A 17097-nucleotide genomic window follows, 5' to 3' on the forward strand; every position below is an offset into this window, starting at 1 on the left:
ACATTTATGTTTGATTTCAACAGCCTGGCTTCCTGATTCAGGGAAAACCAAATAAATATACAGATAAATGCATTGGCTGAACAGTGAAAGCTGCAAAACAGGTTTCCTGCTATGGCTCGAGGGGCATTTGGGTGACAACAGGAGTGGCCTAACCCCTGAAAGAATGAGCCACCATAAACTTTTTGGGACACATGTATGATAATTGCTGTCTTGAGAAACTTTGAATAGGACCAGAAGGCCACATTTCACATGCTCATCAGACTTGCGTCTGTGCTCCAGGCTGAGACAATAGATTCTGGGACACTGACGTGTGAAATAGGAAATCACACGTCCCTGCAACTTCAACCAAGGAGATTCAAAGAAAAACTCCATGACAATCCAAAGCTTAACTGACCTTTGGGGGTAGCCTGGAAAGACATGGCCATATTTGGAGGACAAAAGCAACCTCATTTGACTCAAAATACTATTTGATGAATAAACTTGTAAGACTTAATTCTGTAACCGGACAGCGCTGAAATGTAAAAGTTGTACAGTTGAAATGTGATCTCCGTGACTTTCAAAGAAGACATTGTGGCTGTCGATAGCATGTATGGGACACAAACACCAGAAGAATGTGAATCATGGGATTGGACATATGAAGGAACATTAAAAATTAATGGAAAGATGCCTTCGGACCACATGTACACAAAAGTTTAGAATTTTAAGTAATATATTTTGCACCAAAAATCAGGAAAAACACTTAGAAGGGTGAAATAATGTTGCACAGACCTGGGAATTGGACTGCTCTGTGTGAAATATGTAATCTGCCTAGGTAATTTGTTAAAGTGCCACAACTGTACAAATATGTAATTTGTTAAGATTGATTTTTGGCAAAAAGGACTGTGGGAAAGCTTTGCACATCATAAAAGTACAACCCCATGAACTGAGTAGCCTCCTAGAGGAGGCAACCGACATTGATTGACCTAACCTGTGCTTGGGGGTAGGTCTAGCTCAGTTCTGCCCTCCAATAAATCCTATGAGTCACCCGCTTGATAAATAAGAGACGCACACACACTCGCTCACACACACTCGCTCTCACACACATGCACACTCACACACGCACACTCGCTCTCACACACTCGCTCTCACACACTCGCTCTCACACACTCGCTCTCACACACATGCACACTCACACACTCACATTCTCTCTTGTGAATTTCCAGCGCTCATGTATCCTGATATTCTACATTCAACCTTCCAGATTCCACTGCAAGGCCAAAGCATTTCTGACCCTATCTCAGCAAGGCCTAGATCCAGAAAATCCCACCAAAATCCCATTAACCAGGGAAAGCTGTAGTACCTTTAGCATCCTGTGACCAGACTGGCTTGTTTCCCACTAACTACATGCCCGCCATACCCGTGCCATCCAGTGACCAGAATTGCCCAGCTGTTTGCTGTAAGGGGCGCCCGCCGTGCAGTGACCAGACCCGGTTGACTGTCCTAAAATCCCAACTGAAGCATGGACTGTGAGTATTTCCCCATTCCATAGAAACACATAGCCTACCTCATCTTGACCTTTCGGTCTTTGTTTAACTCTCTAAGCAACCCTAACCATGCCTTGGTAACTTGTCCAAAACTGTTAGAATTCTCTGTGTATCTTGTTCTTGTTTTTCTAGTGTTAGCACAATTCTTTCATCCACCTCATCTTGTAACTCCTTAGCGATATTTGGAATAATTTAAATTAATTCCCACATAGACCTGAACGTGGGGTGAAAGGAAGATGCAAATTAACCTTGGATCGTACTGTGTCTTTTTTAAACGAGATTGTTAAAGTAAAACCTGTCTTTTTTCTCAGCTGATTTTTCCCTCTTTCACGGCTCGATTTGACCAAAATCGAACTTCCTTTCATCTTGCAAATCTCATACAGTTCTTCCGCTACAACCTTACTTGCACAAAACAGGGATAATATAGAAGTGAATCTCTCCCATAGCCCAAAAACCGCATTCCGATTTCAATTATTTCACCCGTTTTTCATCGAAACAGTTTGTGACATTTAAAACTGTCTCCGTGTAAAATGCAACTTTCCTACGTGTGATTTCGGCTGTATTGTGTTCTCATTTTCAGCTTGCTTATGAACTTTATGCCTTTGCTGATACCTTGCTTGGTGATTGCCAGTTTTTATAAATTCCTGCCATAGTGAGAAATTCTATTTGCCTCATAGATTAACCACACATTCATTATTTGTCAATTTCCGAGTGTAATTTTATGCCATTGCAAAGGGCTTTAAAATCCGTTTTTGCTTCTTATTTTGTGAGGGAAGGTCGGATTTTGATTGTTTGCTATTTGGAGAGAGGATTGCAGGCGGAAACCTTAACTGAAGTGTTATCTATCCAAAGATAAGTGCTCCTATTCATCTGTGCTTTTGGTATGTTCATGTAGAAGGTTAACCAAGTGTATTTTAGTGGTTTTCATTGTAATTATTACCCCATTGGTGATTGCTGCCCAATATTAAAATGTGTGATTTCTTTGAATTTTGAAATAAAATATTGTATTCCCACCAACTGGCCTGGTTCATGGTCCATTGTGACCCGGCTATTTGAAAAAGGGGGTGAGACAGGTTGTGTGCCATCTCAAATTGAATTCCTGAAAATGAAGAAAAAGCATTCCAATTGAGCGCTACATTCAAGGCTAAGGGCGAGGGTCCTGGTCCGGTGTGTGACGCCCGATTAAAATCATTAACACCCCTGTCTTTCTTCAGGGGATCCCAGGCCGAGAACGCATTCTCTGACACACTCTTTATCTGGCTGCAAAACATTTGCACCATATTCCAAAAGTCTGCCAGTTTCAGACTGGTCCACTATATATGAACCCAATCCCCCCCCCTCCGCCCCCACTCCTGTGGTGTTCCTGTGCCCATTGAGTGTACTGCGCTGGTGCATAGTGGCACTGAGTCATGATCTTGTACCATAATTCTCTCATCTACATGGCCCTTGCAAGCTTAGGAATATCCCGCCACAAATGTTCCCAAGCCTCTGGATCTGTGGGCACCCCAACTACCCGGTCCCATCGGGCCGTATACGCCTTTGTTGCGGTGGGCATGCTAGTCATCAGCAACTTGTATTAATGTAGAGACCAGCTTCTTGTCGCCTGGGCTGGAGGAGATTTCTCTCGAACTGGGTGAAGGGGTCTGGTTGCGGCTACCTTGTTCCCAGGGGCTAGCAGCCAGTGTCTGAGCTGCAAGTATTGTAGCCTATCCCTTCCGCTTAACCTCTGGTCCAATTTACATTGCTCAAATGTTTTAATCTTTTGGCTCACAAACATGTCCCCAATCTTGGTGCAACCCCCTGCCTTCCAGCTGGAGAATGTCCCCCCCCCCCCCCCCCCGGACCATTCCCAGGGAAAATTAGGAATTGTAAAAGAGTGGGGTAAACTGAGTGGGAAATGTTATACCATGCAAGTTTACGGCCCTGACCCATGTGTCTCCTAGCAATCTTGTGATAGCGCTTTTCTGCATATTCTGTGGTCTGTCCCCTTTGTTCAGTCATAGGGCTTTTCTCAGGGATATACCTGCTAGTGCTTGGTCTAGGTGGACACCTATTTTGTTGAGGTTTCCTACAAACCAATCCCTGATTAGCCTTAGCTGAGCTGATGTGGAAATTTGGCAGCCCCAATCCCCCTTGTGTAGCGGTGTCATTAGTGTCTTGACTGCGACCCGCAGGGCATTGTTCCACACAAAAACTGTGAGGATCTGGTTCAGTGAGTGAAAAAACAGTGGGGGATTTGGAATCTGAACTGGTTGGAAGTAATATAGGATAACACCTTGCAGCGCCCACCGAACCGAGATGCATTGTTGCACCCTCGTTTGGGTCGTCCCCTGTAAATGAGAGATTCTGAATTTCTGATTTTGTAATGAATGCCGCAATTCCTTTGTTCCACCCTCCCTCCCGCCTCGACACCCGCCCCCCAATTGGCCAAATATACAAACCTTGTCAGGTGGATACATGGCCGGCTCCCTGCACGCTCTGTTCCATCGTGAACGTGTGCAGGTGAGTCCAGTGACCCCTCGGGTCATGGTTCTGATTATTTAGCCCTTTTTTGCGGCTTCTGACCTGGCCTGCTTCCCTGGATTCCCGCGACTCCTTCGTTCCACTCTCCCTCCCACACCCAGCCCCTGATTAGCCAAATATCCAAACCTTGACCGGTGTATCAACGGCCAGCTCCCTGCACGCTCTGTGGCCACTTCAATCTAGCGTCCCAGACTGTGATCAACCGAGCAGGAGAGATGAGTTGCACCCCAGGGCCATGCCCCAGATGCCACCTGCATAGTTGCAACGCTTTAGAAAAGCAAAAATGTCTACTTAGCGTGCCCGGCCCCCTGTCCACCTTCCCAATGTCTCCTACCTCAGCCAGCCCAATCCCGCCTCCCAACCCTCCCTCGCGCCCTGATTGGCCCCTCCCCTCCATAAAATGAACCTCCCAAGGCAGCCCACTGCCCAGCAGCCCCTTCGTCTAAGGGCTTCGAGGCAAAGGGCGGCTCCTAATTGGCAGCTCCAAGACGTGTTTGCAGGTGTCCGCAGGGGAAGCCAATGAAGCCAGCAGTGAACAGACACCAACTAAAACTGTAAGTGTGGCATAGGTGGGGTGTAGAGCAATTACTCTACTCCAGAAAGCCCCCACCACTCTACCTTATCTTTCCATAACGTAGACTGACATAGACTTAGACCATGCATACTTAGAGATTTGTAACCACCAGCCTAAATCTATTTGTTGCAGGACTGTAAATTGTTGCCTTGCATTACACACTAACTTACTTGCCAATGCTGACTAGCGCCACACCTGGAGGGAACTGTGAAGATTGCCCTGCATTGCATCTAGATAGGATTGTAAATGTTAGCACGTGCCACACTTGGATCGACTTAGATGGAATGTAAATGGAATTGTGAATGTTAGCCTAAATCGCATCGAGATAGAAATATGAATATCAGCATGTGCCACTCTTAGATAGAATCGTGAATATTAGTCTGCGTCGCATCTAGATAGACTGAAATGTTAGCATGCTTCCACAATTAGATGGAATATAGATGGAACTGTGAACATTAGCCGAGTCACATCTAGATAGGATTATGAATGTTAGCATGTGCCACACCTTAGATGGAATTGTAAACTTGGCACGTTCCACACTTACATAGAATTTGTTGAGGGTTCGTAAGTACCACATTAGATAGAATTGTGACCGTTGGCATGCACCACACCTAGAATTGTGAATGTTGGCATGCGCCACACTTAGATGGAATTGTAAACATTAGCCTGAGTCGCATCTAGATGGAATTACGATTGTTAGCATGTGCCACACCTAGATGGAATTTAGAACAGTAGCTTCAGTCGCATCCAGATAGGATTATGAATGTTAGCATGTGACTCACTAAGATGGAATCATGAACATTGGCCCGTGTTGCATCTAGATAGAAATGTCAACACACCCCAATCTTAGATGGAATATAGATGGAATTGCGAATGTTAGCATAAACCGCATCTAGATAGAAATGTGAATTTTAGCATGCGCCACACTTAGATGGAATGTATATGGAACTGTGAATGTTAGCCTGAATCGCTTCTAGATAGAAATGTGAATGTTAGCATGTGCCACACCTAGATGGAATTGTGAAACATTAGCTAAGTCGCATCTAAATAGGATTATGAAGGTTAGCAAGTGACATGCTCGGATGGAATTGTGAATGTTAGTGCCACACCTAGTCAGTACGAGGAAGGCTAGCAAATTCAGAATTTATATAGAATTGTGAACATTGGCCTCTGCGAAACCCAGACAGAATCGTGAATGATAGCAAGTACCACACCTAGACAGAATTATGAATGTTAACATATGCCACACTTTGACAAGATTGTGAACAATAGCCTGCACCACAACTAGATAGGATTGTGAATGTCGGCCAGTTCCACATCTAGATAGAATAGCGATTGTTAGCAATCGCCTTGTCTAAACTGCATTGGTAATACTATCAAGGCCAGATTTAGATAGCAAGGTGAATACTAGCTTGCTTCACATATAGACAGGATTTCGATGGTGGGCCAGTTCCACATTTGGATACAGGTCTGAATATTGCCTGGCGTCATATATAGAAAGGACTGTGTGAATATTAGCCAGTACCGGATCTAGATAGAAATGCTGAGATATCCATGCACCACAGCTGGAAAGAACATAGAAATGTAGGACATCACTTCTAGACAGCGATACCAATAACCAACCCACTAACAATTTCACCCCTCTGCATACGCTTCTCAAACTCTAACCAAACACCACCACAACCCTATAGCACAACAAACCACACAAACTTCACTACACCGCAACAGCAAAACAATCCACACATAGACTTGCACAACGGCACACGACGCTTACCGATCAGAAATCGCCCCAAGCCCAGCCAGCGGTGTTAACCAGGCTGAAGCTGCCAACAAGTGCATCACTGCTCTCTTGCACTTTTCCCGCTCGTTCCCACTAATTCACCTGCCCCTTCCCTTTTCAGAGCCGCCAGAGCACCAGGGGACCACTCCGTTGGTGATAGTGCGCGGTACAAATATCCTTTAACATTAACATGTTGACTTTCAGTCCGGCCACCTCCCCAAATGCCTCCATTTCCCATATCGTTGGTCTCAGGGAATGCTCCTGGTCTGCAAGGGTGAGGAGCATGTCTGCGAAGGCCTTATGCCCCCCCACACTCCTGTGATTCCTGTATTGCCCCTTGTGTTCTAATTCTAGTGAGACACGGTTCTAGGTGAATAGCTTACAGAAGTGGGGTACGGGGGCAGCCCTGTTTGGTACCTTGTCTGAGCCGAATGGGCTATGACAGTTGACCATTGATTTGGAGCTGCACTATTGGGTTATTGTAGTTGGCCCGTATCCTATGTAGAAATGAATCCCCAAAGCCCATTGTCTCCGTCGTGCCAAACATGAAGGACCACTTGACGCAGTCCAATGCTTTTCCTGCATCGAGTGATGGGATGACTGCCGGTTTACACTTCAACCCTATGTTCTCCAGCATGGGTTCTGGCAAGGATTCAAATTTACATTAATATTCACTGAAGTCAGGCTAGGAATCCTTGGTAAAAGAAAAAACAGATTCACTTTCACTTTAAAACTGTGTTTCGTCTCTAAACCAATCACCGTCCTCTTGATCATTCTGCTTCCATGCAATGACAGTCTTCTACCTCAGCTCCACCACTTGTGGCCATCTTCAGATTTTTATTGCACGCTTTAGTTTCGGGAGTCCTCAAGTTACTCTCTGAGCTAAAGTGTTTTTTCAGTTTTTTTATCAAAATAGTGTGAAGTTTGACCAATTTTGGTTAATTCGCTTCGATTAAGGACAGAGGCTGGCAGCGGGGATCTGCTACTGGTGAAGATCTTCATCCACCATCAGATCATCAAAGTTTTGAGTTCCTTTCAACCATGAGTGAAGCAAAGAAGGAAAGTCGAAGGGTGAGCTGTGGTTTCTCAAAGAAAACCAAAAAAGGCTGCTTCAGCAGACTGTCGGCATAGCTCAAGTCGAACAAGGCCACTGACTCAGTCAGGGGCAGAGTCAAGCCTCATGTAGGAGCGGCCAGTCCGAGGAGGTGAACTCCCTCCTGGAGAAGGTAAAGATACTTTGAGGATTCCCCGCTCCTGGGCTCCAAGAGAAGGCCAAGCTCCATGACGCAAGTGCTGTTGGGTTCGCCGTTGATGCAGGTCCCGAGTCGGGCAAAAGGCAATCGCCATCACCATCAGCCTCTATGGTGAGCCTACCAATGAAAGGGTAGTCTTCAAAGAGGAAGTCACCAAACCCAGCAACACTCTGTGTGTTTGCGGATAAGCTGACGAAGGACAAGACCGGAGACGACTCGTCAAAGCTGGCGAAGAGCTCGCAGCATGCCAGGTCAATTGAGGCGACGGTGGCACCGTCAACCAAAGTGGCGACAAGCGAATTATCGACAGTCAATGACGACCACTGCAATAGCGCTGAAGGAGAGTGGGTCCGCCAAGGAGGTGGCACCACTCCACTGGAGTCCTTACCCACGAGGCGAGATACGGTTGCGGAAGCAGGACGAAGGTGGCGGCCACTCCAGGGTCGGGGAAGGACCTGCGATTGCACAGACCGAGCAGCCTCCTGAGAAAGAGAGAGAGAGACTGGCTCTCTGTTGGAACGCCCCTGGTAGATCGACCAGCAGGGTGTTCCAGATCGGCCAGAGCAGATCCATTCGAGTACCGACAAGGACAATGATCTGCAAGACCTCTGCTACATGGTTAATGAGGGGTCTCCTGATCTCAAGAGGCGTGTCAGCCCAGACCCTACACTGCTGGCTCTGTTGACACCTAGACCTAGGCATGTGTATCTGGATATTCTAATGACCCTGCACACACATGCAGGAGCCTCTGAAGCTAAGCTCGCCTCTGCGAAAGAGAAAGGCCAAAGGGGGCACTGGTCCTCGCCATCATCCGACGACTCCACCACCTCATCGCAAAAAGACCCCACCCAGAGCCCTGGACCCAGACCTTGACCCAGCCCCAGCTAACACGCCCACCGACTAGGATGACTATATCACAGCCGACAGGAAGACGCTGCACGCGGACGAGCCCCATAGGCACTCCCCATCAGACAAAGATTGATCCTTTCATTCCGTCAAATCGAGGGCCTCGGAACCCCCGAGGAGATCAAGAAAGAAGGTTTCCTATACCAACAACGTGAGTTGAGAATAAAGACCATGTCTGTTCCCTTCCTGGACGACATCTGGGAGGAAGGCCTGGTGCTAATGAAAAACCTGAGTACCGCCCTGACAAGCGAGGCAGGCTGGAGCAAAAATACAGGGTTCCAGACTCGGCTCCCAATTGCTTAAGGTCTCAGCCCTCACCCAACTCGGTGGTCTCGGCGGCCGCCAGGAAGCGCTCAGCGAACCAGTCGGCAGCCATCGTCCCTCCGGACCAGGAGGGGAAGAAGCTGGATGCTATGGGCAAGATAATAATTTATATGGCATCCTCTACCATGAAGGCAGCTAGTCATCTTGCCCTGATATGACTGGGAACTATGGTTCACGTTGGGTCCTTTTCTGGACTTCCTGCCCCAAGACAAGAAGGTTGAGGCACTGGAACTCATTGAGCAAGGGGAAGTGGCCTCGGATTACACCATCATGGTGGCAGTGGACATTGTGGACACTGGTTTCCGCCAGATGGGGAACGGGGGTGTGACTGCATCATCGGGGTTGGTTGAAGGCAACTAACTTGCACCCAGGCATTCAGACAAAGGTACTGGATATGCCAATCGACAGGGAGAACCTCTTTGGAAAGGCAGTCAATGAGTCTTTGCAAGTGATAAAGACCGACACTGAGATGGCACGCTCCTTGGGAACTTTGCAGCAGCGTCTGTCCTTTCGCTCTTCCAGAGGAAAACCAGGAAGATTCTCCAAAGGTTGTAAAACACTGTACCGACAGCATCCACGCTCCTCCTGTCAAGCATACAGGGGTCTCTCTCAAGGCAGCAGAGGACAGCGGCGCCGCCGCCCGCAGGACAGAGCGCCGACTCCCCAAGCAGGCCCGAACTGGCTGTGGCCTCTGGCCCCCACCTAAGAACCCCGGTGGGATGCTGGCCAGCTGTCAAAGGTTTGTCGACACGGGGGAAAAGATATCAACAGACAGATGGGTGCTGGGCGCTCTCGGACAGGGGCACACCTTGGAGCTCCAGTGCTTGTGTCCTCGTATTCCGTCGATTCAGCGACAAAAACATGGACCACAGCTTCTGCAGGAGGTGCTGGCCATGTTACAGAAGGTGAGGGCGGGAAAAGTGCTAAGTGGGCAAGGCGCCAAGGGGAAGAGGGAGAAGGGGGGGGTGAGTGCAGTGGACAGGGAGGACCAGGTTGGGCTAGCCTGTCTGGTGGTCTCTTTCTGAGAGGTGATAGGTTAAGATCTGGAATGATGCTCCATCCGGGGACAATCTCATACCCCAGTATTCCCCCCCACCCCCCTCCCCCGCCATCTAGAGAGATTGGTCAAATTGGAGTTATTTCTATATTGGGTAATGGAGCCCGAAGGAAAGTGCTGGCAAGGGTTGCTGGGGGGACTGGTAGCGGTTGGTCTGGTCCATGTATTACTCTGAAGGGACCAGGCCCCAGTCGCAGTGGCAGAAGAACTAGCATGGCAGGGGGAAAGGGAAGGAAGAGGAGGAAAAAGTCTTGAGAAGTTTCCGGAATTTAAGATAACCCCGCTCAAGTCTGAAGGGGGCAGGAAGGCCTTTCCAGAAGGAGAACCCAGCCGAGGAGAGGGATCTACCTCCCACTGCTTGGAGAAACGTTTGACCAGCAGAGAGTTGGAGCCAGTACCGAAGGATTCTATCCGGGAGGTATTTAGGGAGGGATAGCTGGATGTAGAGGGGTCCCAGACAGCCTTGTGGGTGATGCAAAGGGTCTTGAATTTGATCCTTGCAGTCACTGGGAGCCAGTGGAGAGATTTTGGGGCTGGAGAGATGTGGTCCTTGGGCTTGAGGCCAAGGATAAGTCTTGCAGGCCTTTTCAGCATTAGTTGAAGGGGGCGAAGGGAGGAAAGAGGTAGATTGAGAAGGAGGCTGTTGCAGTAGTCCAGCCTAGAGAGAACCAGGGCTCTGGAGATGTTGAGGTTCTGGGGAAAGGTGAGAAAAGGTAGTATGCCCCTGAGGAGGTGCAGCTGCAAGTTGGGCATTCATTTATTTTTTAGTTTGGGCTATTAGGTGGCGCAAGCCAAAATTATTGCATTAGAGCACAGATAGGGAGGAATGGTATATGAGCAGGGACAGAAAGGTTGAAGGTGGGTTTTGGTTATTTTCCCACCCATTGACTACCATTAGCCATGCTAATCCCTATGGCCAGTCCCACCCAGTTCCAGCCCCTCCCAAAACACCACCTCATGGGAACTCTCTCTCTTTACTCAAGTCTTACCATCACATTTTTCACTCGACATGCCTGCCAGTATTTTTTCAAAGCAGTCTTTTGAGAGTTAATTACTTAATTGGAGCTGCAAACCCACTAATGGTGTAATACAAATGTATTAACCATATCTGCCTTCTGCCACTCGATTTATTGGCACTATCGGTGTCCTTAACTGAAGTCCTGTTTAAAACCAGCATTGGCAAAGCCAGCAGTTTTGGCTCGCGTGTACGTTTTGGCCATTTGCAAGTCACTGCTATTAGATGCCCAGGTACTCACCCCATTTTGCCCCTGCTACTGTCAGTGGCCAGTTAATACATTTACATCAGTGCCTGACAAGTGCCTTTCCCATGCTTGCATAACATCCCAAACTGTTGGCATTGCCAATTCTTGTTTAACTGTTGTACTAAAGCTGTTTGGGTTGCTAGTCTTATCAGCTCACACCCTCCAGAAGATATGACGTGCCCTCTGTGTACTACCAAATGAGGTGAAGGAGGTATATCTTTTGGACTGTGCCTGCTTTATCTTTGTTTGGGATACCTGCTGGTTTAGTAGTACCGCATGGTTGAGTAGGCAGTAGTAATTTTGTCACACTATGTACGTTATATTTAATTTTTAATGTATATATTCCATTATTTAAAATAAAAACAAAATCAAAGGCTCTCCCGCCCCCCCCCCCTTCAACTATATCATGATTTGGTGGTAAGTGGAATGCTGCAACAAGTGTCAACCCCCCCCCCCCCATCCCATAAAATAAACAGCTACGGACCTGGAAAAAGAGGGTGGATCAGAATGGCACACATTTCCTGGGTTGGCTTGCATTGACAGCGTCCTATTGCTGTACGAAATTGGCAGAGGATTTTTGAATGATGCCCACTACTTGATCAGACACCAAGAGAATGCCCAGTGGGGTCGCGCTACTAATAGCAAAGGGTCCCTTTTGGTGTAAGCTCTGCAATCCGTCTTCACCAATGTTGTGCTGGCTTGGCAGTCTCTCTGGGTATCCTGCATCGACCTCTTCCTGGGAGAGCCTGCTCTACCCAGGAAGCCATCTGGTATTATCTACATCAGGTGACATTTTAACTTTTGATACTTGTAATGGCATGCATTTATAGTGGCCTACCTTGCAGTCTCACGGACGGAAGTGATATCACCGCCCACAACGCAATGTACGTTAATTAAGAATTCCTTAATTTTGAAAATGTCCATGTTTGGTCGGTTTGACAACAGACAGATTATTAAGGGGAGTCCAATTTATTAAAGTTGAGCTGCGTGAATAATTCCAAAAAGGTAGAACTGGACGTAAGAAATGAGTCAAAGCGTTGCATTAAGGTAAAGCGCAGCAAGGCACATGCTTGTGCTTGTTGTGGCCCTGACCATTTCAGAACCTGGCAAATACTGTTCTGGTTTGTCACAGAGTGCAAAGAGGACAGTCATATATTGCAAACGACCTGGAGTTTACCTTAATCTATTGTACCAGTCGGTTCATTAAAGGACCCTGATGGGTAATCTGGCCATTAGCCACATAGATTTTTGAAAATATGCTTACTCTGTCATATTCTTTTAGCCATTATAATTATTGTACAATGTTCAATGGTTTTTTTAATTGAGTGTTTTTTTTTTGTTTTTGAAGGGAAACCAATGAAAGGTGATGCTTTGAATTACAGTGTGCAAACCCTAGCCATTGTTGTTCTTGCTCCTGTGATTGTGCTGATAATTCTTTCGGCGGTTGCTGTTGTCGTCTTCCGAAAAATCCAACAACGCCAGATTGAGCGCCTCAACGCTAGAGATGCCGAGTATGGAACTATAGATGGGCTCATTGCATCTAATGTTGGAGACAGTACTTTAGCCGTAAGTTATATTCGTATGTGGCATACATTAATGAACTGAAACGTAACCGAACAAAAGCACCACTCGCACATACTGTGGCGGCCCAACGAGACACATGATTTTCAACTTTTTTTTGTTAGGATGAGTTTGTGATAAACGCCTACTTCCCATACGCTTTTATCTGCAATTTAAAAGGTTTCTTTATTTTGGAATTGTCTAGACTGAAGGAAACTATAGTAAAAATGTATATTCCTGCATCCCGTCCCCTTTCCTCCATACTTATGTGACATACCTCCATCCTTTGGGACGGGACCGGAGCACTTTGTAAAAAGCATCACATTTTTCAAAAATGTGTCGTCCTCTTTTTACACGGTGTACCGCACGCGGCCGTAAGACTGCCTTCCTTAGCTCCGCCCAGTGCATCGGCCATCAGTCCTTTTCGGGACTGGATGAACTTGCATCTCTAGAAGATTTTTTCCTTCCAGTGTCCTTTGCTCCTGCTCCGGTTTAGCGGTCGCGTGGTAGTCTGTCTATGCCGTTTCGGTTAGATTTTCGTAATTGTTCTTCCTGCGAACGACGCTTCGCTAGGGCGGATCCCCATCTTCTTTGTTTAGAGTGTTTGGGTCCAGACCACAGGTGGGACTCGTGCTTCTATTGCGATTCCCTTTAGGTCCAGCCACTTCAATGTCGTCTGGACCGGTGGGAGGAGGTGTTTCAGCACGTTCCTCCTCTGCATTTTCAGAGTTTCATCGATGAGAAGAAGAGACGCCCTGTAAGTTCTTTAATTTTGAGGGCACCCCGACCGGGCGACTCCTTCCCTGGGTCTTCCCGGTCCGGGAGGGACTTTAAAAGCTCTGTCACCGGGGTTTCCCCTGAGGTGCCTTCTAGGCCCAGGAAAAATACCAGAGTTTTCTCCCAGGGTCTCCATAAGGGGCTTGCTCACACCGGATTGCAATCAGAGGCCCCTCCTGTGGGGGCTATTCAACGGACCAGTTCTACTGAGGCGGTGGATACCGGAGCTAGCTTCGAGGTCTCCTTGTCTGGAGCTTCCCATACTGACACCGGAGCATGCCCCGAGGCCTCTATTGAGGTTTTCTGTACTGAACCAAGGTTTGATGCCCCTCATGAGGGAGCCGATACCGGACTCTGGTCTGAGGTTCCTCTTTTGGAGGCTAAGGTGACCGACAGAACTGAGAGCCCTCTTAAGGTCTTGTCGGTGAGGTGTGTTCCTCATTAGTGTCGCTGTAGTGGGGATACCGGTTCTTTTGAGGGGGCACAGAGTGAGGTCGCTGACCGTAATTTCTCTGTTACAGGCGTTGCCGAGGTTCCTCTTTCAGAGGCTAATTTGGCTGCTAGCATGTCACAGAAACATCCTAGGCCACACAATACCGGCTCTGCCGAGGTTCGTTGTGTCAAGGCTAAAGTCAAGACCCCTGACCGGTCTATGGAGATTCCTGCCTCACACACACACACATGTGACGCATTTCTCCTCAGGCGTTTACAAAATTGTGCCCGTTCCCGCGCGAACTGCGACAGCCATTTGGACTTTTCTCTTACACCTACACCATCGGCATTGGGATGCATCTTTTTGGGTGAACAGCGTTTTTCTGATGCACCCTTTCGTCCAGTTTATGATTGGAGCACTCGGATGCCATTACAACACGCGTTCTCGCTCCCTGCGGCATCTGCACCTTTGATATACGTCAACCCAGCTGGTGAAGGCCCCTATTGGCATCCCTCTCCTTTGCGGCGCTGGAGCTATTCTGCTCAGGAGTGGCTTACTCCTGCCACAGTGTCTAAGCCTTCGACAGAAGATGCCTTCTTCGGAAAATTCCAGAAGTTAATGCATTCCGACCCCATGAAGGAATATTTCGGAGGTCTTTTTAAGGAAATCTGTCCTCCAGGGCCCGGTTCAGTTCCGGCGGTTCCTGTCACAGCACCGGTTGTTCCCGCAGCTGTCCCACCTCTGCCAGTTGGCCCACCTCCAGCCATTCCGCCTACACCACCCTTGTCTCCATTTGACAAGTCTTCGGCGGAACCAGACATGACACACGTCGACCCAGACGCGTTGGGTGATACGCAAGGGGATCAGGATGGCGATGACCAGCCTCTCTCTCTGTTAGGGCGTTTCATGACCGGGTACTGAACATGACTCTTCTGGATGTTCCAGTACCTGAGGCACCCCCCTCCGCAGCAAGGGGTGCTTTCGGTGGCGTTCACCTTGTCGCATTGGGAGCGCACCGGCTTGTTCTTTCAGAAGGACGTTTTGGCCGAGGTCCGCAAAGTCTGGGATAAGCCACACTCTGGACTGCATGTTAACAAAAAGATTTATGCTTGTTATAGGCTCCATCCTTCGGAGGAGGTAGCCTTAGCATCTTGCCCTGTCATGACCACTGTGAGGGGGCACAAGTTGTGCCACAAGCAGGCTTGCACCAGAACCCTGAGTGCCTTAAAACTACTGCAAAAGGGCTCCTGGAGCCAGTCCTGGCGCCTTTGGCACCAGGCTCATATGTAGGAAGGAAGGGTTGTTCAAACTAGGTCACATTTATGTACATGGGCCTTTAAATCCAACATGGAGGCACCCACACAGTCTAGTTCTAAGAACCAAGCCATGCGGTCTAGTGTTTTGGGTGTTGCAGGCCTGGAACTACTTTCCCTGGTACTATTTTACCTGGGCTATATAAACCACACCCTGACTGCAGAACACGATTTGTGTTCTTCTGCAACCAGCAGCGTGACGCTCACCGTGTCCAGCTCCTGTTCTTCAGCATCTTCCTGTAAGCCAACAAGAACAAGATTATTCTGTTTTACCTGAGAAAACACCATCCAGTACTCCGCATCTCAACTGGGCTGCAATCTGTGGAAACCGAGAGAAGAAGAAACATCACTCACCTGTGAGTACTAGCTTAAGGACTTCCGGTGAACCGCTACCACAGCTGCTGTTCGAACATTGCGACCTCCAATAACGAGAAAGGGAAAAACAATATTAGAACGCGCACTTCCAAAACATCGAATTCCATCATTCTTACCTGAATTCCATCGCGCTATGCCACGCTTCCATCCGGAGCACCACAGCAACATCTGCAAAGGAGAAGGGACATAATGAGGATTGCTTTCAATATTAAACAACCGCACAGCGGATTCCGAGGGCCTGTTTTTCATTGCGCTCTCATCCACTTGCAGGGGGGGGGGGGGGGGGGGAGGAGGAGGAGGAGGAGGAGGAGGAGGAACTGCACTTCGCACTTTCTCCTATAAGGTGAGCGTAACATGCCCGCTTCTTTCCTCCACAGAGGTGGCAGCCGCTACTCTTCAGTCCAGCTCGGCTTCAGCGTCATCTACAGCGGCGGCTCAGGATCTGGCTAAAGAGGACAATCTGTTGGACTCTTTGGGAAGGAAGATCTTTGCTAATTCAGCTCTGCAGTTGCGCCAGGCAAACGCAGAGCTTGTTTTAGCGGGGGCAAATATGAAAATGTGGAACAGTCTGTCGGAATTTGAGGAGGAATTCCTGCGGACAAGCTTGATGATTTTAAGGCTGGCTTGTAAGACGCCAGAGATATGCTTGAGGCTGCAGTGCACCATGTCGACACCTCGGCTCGGGCCTTATGGTGGGCGTGGACATGTCTCGTCAGGCTTGGCTTCACGCCACAAAGTTTTCCAAGGAGGTGCAGGATAAGGTTCTGGACCTGCCCTTTGACGGCAAAGAACTGTTTCATTCGTCATCAACAGACGTAGAGCTGACTAAAACTAAAGACATCACCCAGACAGCCAAGTTATTGTCCTTTCTGATGAAACCTCCTTTCAGGGCTCAGAGAACGCCCTCGCAGCCTCGGCCCACCTCTGGTTTTTGGGGGTTTCTAGATCGAAAGACACGCAGAGTTGGTCCTTCAGCTGGAAACTCCTGTCCGCGTCAGCAGTGAGGTCTATTTTTCTCTCGGTCCTCTGTCTCCTCTTCAGGATCTGGGGGTCTCGCCAATGAGAAACCTGCTAAATGAGGTTTTTCAGCGATCGCACAAGACCCCGTGGGAGAGCGCATTGCGTCTCACTGGGAGGCGTGGCAGACCATCACAGAGGATCGGTGGGTCTTGTCCATTGCTCGGGCGGGCTTCCGCTTGCCCCTTCCCCCTACCCCACCCTTCAATCCTCCCTTCCAGCAGTCGGGGACGCCCTCCCTCAGAGCCGAAGTGCAGAAGCTTCTGGATCTCAAGGCGGTGGAACCCGTTCCCCTAGGGCAGCGAGGGGTGGGCTTCTACTCCTGTACATTTACGGTGCCCAAACCCAACAAGGTTGGCCTGCGCACCATCCTAGACCTTTCCCAGTTCAACCTTTCTCTGCCCCAAGAGAAATTAAAGA

The 17097-nt window shown here is 48.5% G+C and overlaps 1 protein-coding gene across 3 annotated transcripts in view; it reads left to right on the top strand.

Annotated features, from left to right (window-relative positions):
- Positions 1 to 17097, top strand: part of ACVR1 (activin A receptor type 1) — a 903677-nt gene that overhangs the window by 408604 nt on the left and 477976 nt on the right. For all 3 annotated transcript variants that reach the window (XM_069616402.1, XM_069616400.1, XM_069616401.1), the window contains one exon: positions 12551 to 12768. In XM_069616402.1, the coding sequence (XP_069472503.1) occupies positions 12551 to 12768 (218 nt within the window). The remainder of the gene's footprint in view (positions 1 to 12550; positions 12769 to 17097) is intronic.

Source organism: Ambystoma mexicanum, chromosome 9, assembly GCF_040938575.1.
Source record: "Ambystoma mexicanum isolate Mex_15411 chromosome 9, UKY_AmexF1_1, whole genome shotgun sequence".
Lineage (NCBI taxonomy): Eukaryota > Metazoa > Chordata > Amphibia > Caudata > Ambystomatidae > Ambystoma > Ambystoma mexicanum.